The following is a 13,175-nucleotide window of genomic DNA, read 5'->3' as shown; positions in this document are numbered from 1 at the left end:
TATTTAACACATGTATGAAATGCAAACCTAACATTCCTTGCTAGACACATGGTTCACCCAAACCAACACATAAAATCATGGCCATGAATAAAGAACAGAATGAAAAACAAAATCAAAAATCACACTACTTATTATAGGTGTGGTTGTTCCACAAGCACAATTTACCGGGCGAGCTGGCCGTGCGGTTAGGGGCGCATAGCTGTGAGCTTGCATCCGGGAGATAGTGGGTTCGAATCTCACTGTCAGCAACCCTGAAGATGGTTTCCCATTTTCACACCACGCAAATGCTGGGGCTGTACCTTAATTAAGGCCATGGCAGCTTCCTTCCAACTCCTAGCCCTTTCTTATCCCATCGTTGCCATAAGACCTATCTGTGTCGGTGCGACGTAAAGCCACTAGCAAAAAAAAAAATACTAGCACAGACAATCATTGCATACGAAGGTCGATCAAATATAAACTGGTTTTTTGTTCCTGAACATCAACAGTTGGTAGGACTGGCCGCACGCTTCTGCTATGCTTAGGCAGGACCAGTAGGAGAGAGGAGAGCATGCTGTTAGATATTTCCCGCCGTTTTGTCAATAGCACTCACGATGTCAGAGCAACAGGTGCACCCCTCCACTGCGCAGTCCATAGGCCTAATTATAACATTTCTTGCTCGTGAAGGAGTTACAGCGGCAGAAATTTGCCGGAGATTGACTGCACAGTTCAGTGATCAAACATTGTGTCGGATCGTCACCTGCGATGAAACATGGGTCCACCATTACACTCCTGAATCCAAACAAGCCAGTAAGGAGTGATGGAGGAAAGGGGAGGCAGCACCAGTGAAAGCCAAGACTCTACTGTCAGCTGGCAAAGTTCTTGCAACCGGTTTTTTCGATCGGCGAAGCATTTTGCGGATTGATTTTTTGCATGAGCGACGCACAATCAATGCTGCTTACTACTGCGAGCTGACATAAAAAGTTCATGGAAGGATGAGAACGTGTAGAAAATCGGCAACACTATCGCCGTCCTCGGATCAGCATTAGAGACGAAAACATAAGTGTGGTTAAAGACATTATTGATGACGATCGACAGGCGACAGTATCAGAAATTGCAGAACAAGTCAGAATCAGTTATGGGAGCTGTCAAGCAATCATCGCAGACCTACAGTTCCATAAAATGTGTTCCAGATGGGTCCCTCGCTTTTTGACTGAAAATCTGAAGTTGAGATGTTTGGAGGTCTGTCAGAGGCTTACAGCAAGGTTTGCGGAAGAAGGTGATGCATTTTTGAGTCAGATCGTCACCTGCGACAAAACATGGGTCCACCACTACACTTCCAAATCCAAACAAGCCAGTTAGGAGTGGTGGAGGAAAGAGGAGGCAGTACCACTGAAAGCCAAGACTCTACTGTCAGCTGGCAAGATTCTTGCAACAGTTTTTTTATTGATCGGCGAGGCATGTTGCTGATAGTTTTTTTGCTGGAGCGACACAATCAGTGCTGCCTACTACTGTGAGCTGTTGAACAAGGCGATGGTTGCATATCACTGCAAGAGACAATACCAACCGATTCGACAGGTCATCCTCCTCCACGACAATGCGCGGCCCCATACTGCAGCTCTGTCTCCGAGCTACAGAAAATGCACTGGACTACACTGGATCATCCTCCTTATAGCTCGGACTTACCACATTGTGATTTCCATTTGTTTGGACCGCTTAAAGAAGCTCTAGGAGGGCAACGATTTGAAGATGACGAGTGTGGAAGACTTTGTGCGCAACTGGCTGGTGACACGACCCTGTTTTTTTTAATGATGAGTGTGGAAGACTTTGTGCGCAACTGGCTGGTGACACGACCCTGTTTTTTTATGATGAGGGCATCAAAAGGCTTGGAAAAATGCATTTCCAGAGCAGAAAACTATCTGGAAAAATAAATTGTAATTGCTGTGTGTTATTCAATAAATGAATTTAAATAAAGAATAAAATCCTGTTTATATTTGATGCCCTCGTAGTTTGAGGCATATCAATCTATCAGTGTCCACTGTTAAAACAATATGCACACTTCTCCTACATAAGACTCTTAAGTGTTAATCAATACACATGATAAATCAGTTGGTAAGGTTTTAAGAAAACCATGTAAAAACTCACAAACATCAAGAAATGCACTTAAAAACACATTCCTCTTTCATTTTTCACTGCACACCATATTTGTCCTGTTTGTAATTCACTTCGCAGTACACTAAAACTGTCTTCTCCAAGTTCTCGGGTTTCAATTTCTGGCCTTTGTCTGTTAAAACTAGCTTGAATGCGGAGAATAATCTTTCTACATCTACGGGTGTGACAGGACAGTACTTTAATTTTGGAGTGAATGTAGGTGTTACATTGTGTTAGATCCACATTATCAGTACCAGCCAAATATTTGTTTATAGCTATCATGATTTCAAAGCCCAGATTTTCTTTAAGGACATTACATTATTTTGTTTGTAGACTGAGTCTGAGGTTTCCTAGGAAACTTCCATTTCACGCTTCATGTTCTCCATAATGTTCACCGAATCTCCAAGATGCAATCCATGTGTTTCTAGCTTCTTGATTGATTCTGGTATGATTTGGAAGTATATGTTTATAAATGCCAGTTCCCTTTGAACAGTTTCATTGCCGAAAGTGTTCACAGCATTAATTACTTTACATTTTGTTGAAGACTGCTTGTAAAACATGTTAAAAACATGCATAATAAAAGTCAAAAACATGCTCAATAAATCCAAAATTTGAAATGTATGCACTAAACTCAAATATATGCATTATTAAATGTAGTAATTTGTCCAATTTCTCCTTCAAACACACTTCCTCATCTGTTTTGGTGATGTACATATTGGCAATCAAAATAGGCTATGCATTTGCATACAAATCCAATGTATAGTGATGACAATAACCATGGTTTCTTTTGTAAGAATCTTCTTTATTTTTCCTGTGTTGGTTTTGACTGGGCAAAGGTATCTCCCTGCGGTCTTCCTTAACTATTTTTTGAGTTACTCTGAGTGATTTCATGAAGAATGTTTTGATTAAGATGATTACATCTTCTCTGAAGGGGGAGTGTTCTGGAACTAGACGTATTGTGCTTTTCATACCTTCCGTATTCCATAGTGGGATGGTGAATTTGCTTAAGAACTTGTGTTGAGTGGAACTCGCTCTGGTTATTTACTGTGAGAGCAGAGTGATATTTTGAGACCAGAATTCAGGATTGCTTGACTTTTTTTTTTTTTACCTCAAAACTGATTTCTGCTCTTCAGGATTTGTTGTCAGTTTTTTGGCATTCAACATGCCCCTCTATTCTGCCTTCCTTCATGTGCTTGGTGACCTTCGGCTGTTGAGGATTTGTGTAGTTTTCCCATGTATGACCAGGACTTGCATTTATCTGTCCACCTTTTTGAGACAATTATTACGGAGTTACCTCTCCAGATTATTTTTGTCAATCTCTCCTCTTTTTCTTCAGTAGTGCTCAAAGCTTGACACCTTGTGAGGGGTGCAGATTCCGTTCCTCTCTAGCATTCTCCTTGGGAGATTACTTTTATCTTTTTCTGCTGTAAGTATACTATTTTTCTTTTACTGTGTAAAGGTTTTTGTGGATTTCTTATGGGTTCTGGGGATTTGTTGACTGGAGGAACCAAAACTGTTTATTACCATTGGACTGGACAGCTGCCTTAGTTCTTTGTTAATGACAGTATGTATTTCCTTTATTTCCTTCCATTTGTTTTACTGGACTGGCATATTTTGAGATACCTATGATGACATAAAAGATGTTGTACAGAAGTTTTCTGAGTGTATGCTGCAGGACAGAAGAGTGTATAATGAAAATGTAATGTTCTTGGTTAAGAAAACTTGAGAAAGGAACTAAAATGATCTCTTTCGTTTTCCAAATCATTTATAAACCCAAATGGATGAAAAATGTTTTGAATATCGATATGTATTGAAGTAGCCTACAGAACTCCAAATTAATTACTTATGTGTCTGACTAAAAAAATAAGTTGAAGTTTATTAACACTCTGGTTTCACTTCTCGACCTTATGTAACTTAGTTGAATAAACATTTAAGGATGTCACTTGAAACATGACTTGTTTGAGAATGAGTGTATTGTTTAAAAACTAACACTCTCTCAGGCTTTTTATCTTGGGCTATAACCGATATGTGTTATACTGTATTATCATTCATGGTTACATATATTGAAGGAATATTTTTCATTTCAGCTTTGTAATGCCTAAAAAGTTTGCTGGAGAGAACAGCAAAGCTGTTGCTGCTCGAGCTCGTAAAGCAGCTCAGAAAGAGGAGGAGCATGCTAAGAAACAGCAACAACTTGAGGATGAGATGTGGCGAGATGATGACAAGCATATAGTTAAAAAACAACAGAGGAAAGTAAGTATATTGTCCTAGTACCATTGTATATGGTTCTCAGTGATTATCATTGTTTAGACACCAGAAAATTTAGCAGCTATGTATTAAAATGAAAATTAAATTTATTTCACATTAATTGCTACTGGGCATTCAAATACACAAGAAAATCACTGTTCATCACTGTTCAGTGCTTATAAAGAAATTTACTGTTAAAATTAAAGCATCATTATAGCTCGGGACACATCATTGCAGGCCTGAAAGTCAGTCGCCTCACCTCTCCGCTCTCCACCCCTCACCCGGCAATGTTGCCATACTATTACACCGCACCTTCAGTCGCCTACTTTATCTAGCTGCGAGAACGTGCAGTTGCTTGACAGCATTGATCTTATTTAGTTTGTTTTCTACTATATGTAATTCTGATGGTAATAGTGAGAATGTTCCTCATATGCCACTGCTGGGAAGGCCAAGAAAATGACTCTGCAAGAAAGACTTCAATCAACAGTGTAATTAGGTATTGTATATATGTACAGATTTTTCCAGATTTTGAATGAAATTCCTGACATTTTAAGAAGTGCAAATTTCAAGCAAGTTCAAAAGGTGTCTGGATACGCATGAGGAGTAGGTAAAAACGACTTTTCATAACATTAAGAGGGCTATAGATAAGGAAATGAACCCCACTTTAATATGCTGTAGAAGCACTTAAAAAGAGTAAAAATAATAACTGGATTAGATGATTTCTGTAAGGATGTAGTGTGAAAATGTCTTGATTTTTTATCATCATGGAGAGTATCCAATGGCAGAGGAGGTCAGACTCGATTTAGTTTTAGAAAATAACCTTCAGGGTTCAAAGTAGTCTGTTTTACTTATCTTAAAAAGTATGGGTTTTAGGTATAGAAAGTACAATGACGGACAAATGTTTTTGATAGAAAGAAGAGAGATAGCTTGTGCACGTGCAATATTCTTCTGTAAAATGAATTATGTAAAGAATGATGCTCTTGGTAGACTTATATTTAATTTAGATGAAACATTTGTGAACCAAAATCACACCAGGAAAATAATTTGGCAACATTCGTGCGAACAAGGTGGACTAAAGGTGCCAGTGGGAAGAGGAGATAGAATCAACGTACTTCATGTTGAATCAGCTGAAACAGGATTTCTGAAGGAGTGCACATTGGTATTTTGCTCCAAGAAACACTCTCTAAATTTGGATTGTTGTTGTTTGAGTCATCAGTCCATAGACTGGTTTGATACAGGTCTCCATGCCACCCTATCTTGTGGTAACCTTTTTATTTCTACAAAACTACTACATCGTATATTTGCTCTAATCTGCTTGTCATATTCGTACCTTGGTCCACCCCTACCATTCTTAACACCTACACTTCCCTCAAAAACCAGCTGTACGAGACCTGGGTGCCTTAAGATGTGCCCTATCATTCTATCTCTTCTTCTGGTCAAATGTAGCCAAATCGATCTCCTCTCACCAATTCGTTTCATTAACTCTTCATTCTTGATTCTATCTACCCATCTCACCCCCAGCATTCTTCAGTAACACCACATTTAGACAGCTTCTGTTCTTTTTCTTTCTGAGCTAGTTATCGTCCATGTTTCATTTTCATACAATGCCACACTCGAGACAAGTCTTCAAAAACATCTTTCTAATTCTTATATCACTGTTTGAGGTGAACAAATTTCTTTTCTTAAGAAAGACCTTCCTTGCTTGTGTTAGTCTGCATTTTATGTCCTCCTTACTTCTGCCATCATTAGTTATTTTACTACCCAAGTAACAATAGTCATCTACTTCATTTAAGACTTTATTTCTTAATCTGATATTTCCTGCATCACCTGACTTTGTTCGACTGCACTCCATTACTTTTGTTTTGGACTTACTTATTTTCATCTTGTATTCCTTCTCAAAGACTCCATCCATACCATTCAGCAATTTGTCTTGATCTTCTGCAGACTCAGATAAAATAACAGTATCATCGGCAAATCTCAGGGTTTTGATTTCCTCTCCTTGGATTGTGTGAAAAGGAGAGGGGACAAACTACAGCCTTGCCTCACTCCTTTCTGGATTGCTGTCTCTTTTTCAGAGCCCTCGATTCATCACTGCAGACTGATTTTTGTATAGACTGTCGATAATTCTCCTTTATCGGTATCTGATTCCGATCACCTTCAGAATTCCAGACAGCTTGGTCCAATCAACATTATCAAATGTCTTTTCTAGATCTATGAATGCCATGTACGTGGGCTTCTCTATCTTAATTCAATCCTCTAAGATCAGGCGTAAAGTCAGGATTGCTTCACGTTGTAACTGTTCCCTCCTCTTCAAAACACTTGGGGAGATGAAAGTTATTATCTTGGGACACATGAACATCAAATAAACTATTTGTGGCTTGCCCGCAAATTGCCACGCAAATAGAAACAATTAACATTCCATGGTTCCCCATTTCTCTATGTAATGTTTGGGCGCCATGGTTACAGTTTTAAATAAAACTGTAAACCAAAATTTATATTTACTAGCATAGAGACTTATACTTAAATCACAGGGGTAGGATTTTAAATAATTAACCATTAAGTATCGCTTAAGAAAGAAAATTAACGCAATATAAAATACAAAAAAAAAAAAAAAAAAAAGGAGATGAATCGGAAAAGTTTCCTTAAAGCGTGGAGGAATTTATAATTTACTGAATTTACTATTGCTTGCTTTATCTAATTGAAGCTCACCAATTGCAGCTTTCGTTGACGTCATCTGGTTTCCATGGTTACTCGTTCTCTTCTTCTCGATGTAGACTTTGCACCATGGACATCCTTCCTTCCTTCTCTGATATGGTACGGGCTATCTGGACTAGCACTCCCTGCTTGCCTAGTCTTTAAATTAGACATTGGCCCTATACTTGTAAAAACTGATCAGCGTTGATCGTATGAGGAGAAAATTCAGAGATATGAATTTTTCCATATTAGTAGAAATCTCAATCCAACTGAGCTACACTATTTATACGGTACAGACTTGTGCCAAAATTACGTAGACTTGAACTAAACATAGTTCTTCGTCCACAATATTTACTGAAAACAACACAAGCCGTAAGCTTGTTTCGTTTCACGTAGATCCGATAACATTACCCCATCTAAGTACTGTATCGAAGCGACAACCATAACTATGTCGCGGAGCAACCACACACTGTTTCAAAAATCAAATCACGTCGTTCAAAGTAGATGTTCACAGTTGAAGTAGTAGTGATGGAGTTCACGTAGTTAGGTTGTAAGGTCTTAAGGTTGTTAGGTCCCGTTCTCGTGTTGAGAATCAGTATATCTCCGGGCTCCCCCCACTCTTGGTAACAGTTCAATCTCAAAACTCATATACAACGAAGTATCTGATTCGATAGATCGAAGCATCAACTCCCTTTCTCTTCTTCCTCGACAAGTCCAGAAGGCGTGGCGATGATATAGCTGACCAGCTTGCAAGCCTCGCGCACGGGTCGCTGTTTACTAGCCTTGGTCATAAAATAAACCCATGACTCACGCAAAATCCCAAGCTTCAAGAATAACCCTCCGTATACACAAACATGAGATGAGATGAAAACAACTATGTCTCAACATATTGACCGTATTTACAACATAATGAATTCTTATCCTACATAATATAATAATTTAAATAATAAAACTATGTTATTATATATACAATATGATTCCAAAATGCCTTGATTACAAATGATTGACGTTGAATAAATATGTTATTACAAATAATTGCCGATGGCGGATAAACTTGATATCAAATGATATCGCGTAAAATGATATTATATTAAATTAGTAGGGCTGGAGAAGCCTGGACGGTTACATACGCCCTCCTGTTATTTACAGATATAACATATATGAAAATAACACACTACAACAAAATGGCTGATATACACATCATTACATCTGACAAACACTTAATAAGAAAACCATACATAATTAAATCTTGTATCTCACTGTAGAGTGTCTGTTTCAACAATACCAGATAACATTAGTAATAATTCCTGCCGATTTTCTTGCGAAAGTTTGTCAGCAATGCTCATAATATTTACAACAGGTAAATAACACTATCTTTGCATTTCACCATCAAAGTGTTCGGCAGTTTCAGGTTATTATAATATATACACCACACACACACACATGTAATCACACGTGGATTACCTCCCTTAGATGGCCGCAAGCAATTTCTTGTTTTCATTGCAAAAAATATTACTACTTAGAAAATTATTGCATTAATTTCCTTCTGCAGTTGAAAAAAAAAATCCCAAGTTACTCATGGCTTCTACAATGGTGTCAGGTCTAGGTTCACAACCTATACATGAATTCACGTTTTCCAACTCAAGTACATTTAATGTTGTCAAAACAACATCGGGGAGACATTACACTTAATTCGCAGAAATATATCATCTCAGAGAGCGAATATTATAAGTGCCCAACATGACATGATTACCATCTTTCAATCTGTATGCACAAGGACCAACCCGACAATGAATCTGGAATGGACCCTGATACAACAAAAAGAATTTCTTCGTCACCTTCTCTTCACTGGACGAGAACATGGGAACACGTAACAGAACAGAATCTCCTACCTGAAATTCGTCTAACACCTGACGTTTCTGCTGTCTGCTACGCTTCACAGCCGCTTTAATCAAATTCTCTCTCGCTAGTCTGACATATATCTGAGAGTCCCGCTGAGGTTCCTGTGTAATACCTAGTACTTTTGTCAGCTCATTCCTTGGATTGCTGCCAAAATGAACCTCTAATGGGGTGAATTTTGTACTATCATGCTGTACCATATTAATCCATTTCTCAATCAACGCTAAAGAACCAACCCACGCAGTGTGCTTGTCATGAACTAAAGATCGAATCATCCTACCTAATTCCTTCATCGTGCGTTCACACATATTCCCTTGCGGATTCCTAATTGAGGAAAAAACATGTGTGATACCTAACTCTGTCATCACAGCCTTCCACTTCTTCGAGGTAAATTGAGATCCGCTATCAGATAATAACCTACTAGGCGTACCTAATTCCTGAACATACTTGTCACTAATAATCTTACTGCAACTAAGACCTGTCGCTTTACTCAATAAAAGATTGACACACTCACTACTCGAAACTTCAATAATACCATCCTCTAACTTAGCTTCAATTTGATTGTCTACCGCTTTAGCATATTTATGTGGTATCGGATATCTCGGTCCAGCGAATATACTTTTATCCAGCACTGAAAATGAGTGTTCATACACATGTGTTTTGCCAGGTTTCGATGAAAATACTTCTTTGTGTTCTCTCAACACATACAAGAATCGGTCCCTCTGACCTCCTTCCAAATTGCTACTATCTACCGCTTCTCTCAAAGCATCATCGTGGTTCTCCTCTAACCACACTTCACACAACTTAAAATCCGCTCTCTCTTCTTCATCTTTTGAAACCTCATTAACACACCACTTGTTACAAACCTCCACTTTCGTCTGAACTTCGGCATCCCACGTGACTTTAACATCCTCATTATCCCACCTTAAATATACTATCGCCTCATTGTAATTTAACCGAGCTGAGTATAAACTTAGCCAGTCAGATCCCAAGATAACATCAAATATAAGATTCGGAATAACAAGACAGATCTGAATTTTCGACTTCCCGTTAATACAAATAGGTATGGCAACTTGTTTACATATTTGCATGGATCTTTTACCTACAGCAGTGACGATATATGTGGATTTCACAGGCATTTCTTCAATCTCAATATTCTTCTTTCTGTCCTCATACCACTTCAAACTTACACATGATCTTTGACTGCCTGAATCCAATAAAGCCTGATACTGCGCCCTCCATATAACGATCGTAACAACGGGGTTCTCACTTTTACTACCAACTTCGACTTGATTCACTTCAACCTCCCGTAATAACTCATCTCTAACATCGAGATCATAATCCATGTGCGTCATTACACAATTTCTCGCAACATGTTCTGAAGACTGATAATCTGATCTCTCATTACCGTCTACTATCGGTTTAAATTACTGTGTCTCCTTGTATCCTGATTTCGGCTTGTACTTTCCTCTACATTTCGTTCCCTCCGAACATTCCTATTTTGCTGGTGTGACTGATTACCTACAGGTTGTTGTCTCGGTTGAAACTGACCACGGTGATTGTGTTCTTATCTTCTGGGTGGTGGTTGATAGTTTGTGTGCTCTCGTGTACTACTACTACTTCCTAACGCATCAAAACTTGCTAGCAATCTTTCCATTCCCTGAATAGACTCTATCTGTTGCATACAGCTAGCTTCGCGGATTTTGTTGGGAAAATGCCTGAGTAATAATTTCACAATATCTCTCTCCGCTGACATCCCATCTACGTTTTTACAAATCATAACGTGGGCTAAAAAATGTTGTCATAGAAACTCCCTCGTGTGGCCTAAATTTCCCAAAGACAATGCGTTCTCTTTCCCTGCTTTGTATAGCTTCACTCCAAAATTTTTCCGTGAAATATTTCTGGAATTCCACCATACTGGTCATGCTGCTCTTATATACCGCAAACCATGATTTCGTTTCCCCAATAAAAGCTTTACCAATTATCTCTAACGCTTCTTCCCATTCAATGATTCCTTCTTCGATTCGCTTTTCAAACCGTTTCTTAACAGTGTTTAAAAAATCTAAAGGGTTTGTCTGCCTCCCATTGAATTTAGGTAGTTCAGTTTCATATATGAAATTTGTACCATGGCACTGACTTCCTATATTACCTTGCTTTTCTCTGATTTCTTTACGTATTTGTGCCTCCGACCTAGCAATACGTTCATTAATTATTTTCTCTCTAGTTTCTACGTCATTCACCAACATTTCCTTACATATCTTAGCATTAGTCTCTACCTTACCACACAGATCATCGTATTATTGTTGTTGTACTTGTTCTCTAACTTTAGTAACTTCTCCTACTTGTTCCTGCATTTTACGGTTAATTCCTGTGATCTGCTGGTCTACTTCGCTCCTAACTTTACAATTTTCTTTCTCTACCAACTCCATGACTTCGCTTCTATGTTCAGTTAACTTTCTTTCTACCACCTCATGTTGGCTACGTCTCATCTCCTGTTCCGCTAACTGATTCTCAAAAAGTTTCTGCTGCTCTAGTGCTTCATCTAATCTATGATCTAAAGCATCCATCCTAGCATTAACTTCTCTGCTAATTTCGGTTTTAGTCTGTTCTATTTCTCTGCTAATTTCGGTTTTAGTCTGTTCTATTTCTCTGCTAATTTCAGTTTTTGTTCTCTCTACTTCCTTCTTAATTTCATCTATCCCTTTCGTTTGCTCTAATATCCCCTGCATCATCACAAACAGTTGTTGAATATTCTTATCACTATTCGTATTACTTTCTTTCTCGCCCTCCATCCTAGCTACATCAGATTCTGTGCTATTTTCCATGCTCCCACCACTCTCTACCGTTTTATCTACTTCAATGCTTTCATCTACAACATTCCCAGAATTCAGCGGCTCGCCTCCCTTTACTAAGTTTCCGCTATGTAATTTCATGTCCTTTTCACCTTGTGCAGCCATGATTCCCCCAAAATCACACATACAAATTATATGGACACTCACTTAACCCCCACAAACACAGACTCTACTTTACTGCTTTCCTTCCACGAATACTTAATGGTTTTCGAGCCCCACGTTGGGCGCCAAAATGTAACTGTTCCCTCCTCTTCAAAACACTTGGGGAGATGAAAGTTATTATCTTGGGACACATGAACATCAAATAAACTATTTGTGGCTTGCCCGCAAATTGCCACGCAAATAGAAACAATTAACATTCCATGGTTCCCCATTTCTCTATGTAATGTTTGGGCGCCATGGTTACAGTTTTAAATAAAACTGTAAACCAAAATTTATATTTACTAGCGTAGAGACTTATACTTAAATCACAGGGGTAGGATTTTAAATAATTAACCATTAAGTATCGCTTAAGAAAGAAAATTAACGCAATATAAAATACAAATGAATTTATTATACAAAAAATAAAAATGAGATGAATCGGAAAAGTTTCCTTAAAGCGTGGAGGAATTTATAATTTACTGAATTTACTATTGCTTGCTTTATCTAATTGAAGCTCACCAATTGCAGCTTTCGTTGACGTCATCTGGTTTCCGTGGTTACTCGTTCTCTTCTTCACGATGTAGACTTTGCTCCATGGACATCTTTCCTTCCTTCTCTGATATGGTACGGGCTATCTGGACTAGCACTCCCTGCTTGCCTAGTCTTTAAATTAGACATTGGCCCTATACTTGTAAAAACTGATCAGCGTTGATCGTATGAGGAGAAAATTCAGAGATATGAATTTTTCCATATTAGTAGAAATCTCAGTCCAACTGAGCTACACTATTTATACGGTACAGACTTGTGCCAAAATTACGTAGACTTGAACTAAACATAGTTCTTCGTCCACAATATTTACTGAAAATAACACAAGCTGTAAGCTTGTTTCGTTTCACGTAGATCCGATAACATTACCGCATCTAAGTACTGTATCGAAGCGACAACCATAACTATGCAAGTGATAAAAATCATTGTTATCCGTATTGAAGATACTGAATGTAGGATGTTAAAAGGTTTGTTTTTTTCACCTATTCAATACATATAAATTTTATAATTTAGGAATTTATTGTAGATTCCACTTGAGACATGTTTCGCCCTTCATTGAGGGCATCATCAGTCAAAATATCACCTCAAGGTAAAAAATCAAGTAACTGGTTAGTAATAGACGTGTACAAATTAATACATATTACATATTACATAATTCATATTATTAAC

At 38.2% G+C, this 13,175-nt stretch overlaps 1 protein-coding gene across 2 annotated transcripts in view; it reads left to right on the top strand.

The window, feature by feature from the left end:
* Positions 1-13,175, top strand: part of LOC136872776 (coiled-coil domain-containing protein 124) — a 77,163-nt gene that overhangs the window by 16,676 nt on the left and 47,312 nt on the right. The window contains exons 1-2 of one of the 2 annotated variants that reach the window (XM_068227532.1): positions 3,465-3,553; positions 4,215-4,380. In XM_068227532.1, the coding sequence (XP_068083633.1) occupies positions 4,222-4,380 (159 nt within the window). In that variant the 5' untranslated portion in view covers positions 3,465-3,553; positions 4,215-4,221. Of the gene's footprint in view, positions 1-3,464; positions 3,554-4,214; positions 4,381-13,175 lie in introns of those variants that run through there. The other variant, XM_067146612.2, reaches the window with a different exon arrangement.

This window comes from Anabrus simplex, chromosome 4 (assembly GCF_040414725.1).
Source record: "Anabrus simplex isolate iqAnaSimp1 chromosome 4, ASM4041472v1, whole genome shotgun sequence".
In the NCBI taxonomy this organism is placed as follows: Eukaryota; Metazoa; Arthropoda; class Insecta; order Orthoptera; family Tettigoniidae; genus Anabrus; species Anabrus simplex.
This window is presented reverse-complemented; position numbering and strand designations above follow the sequence as displayed.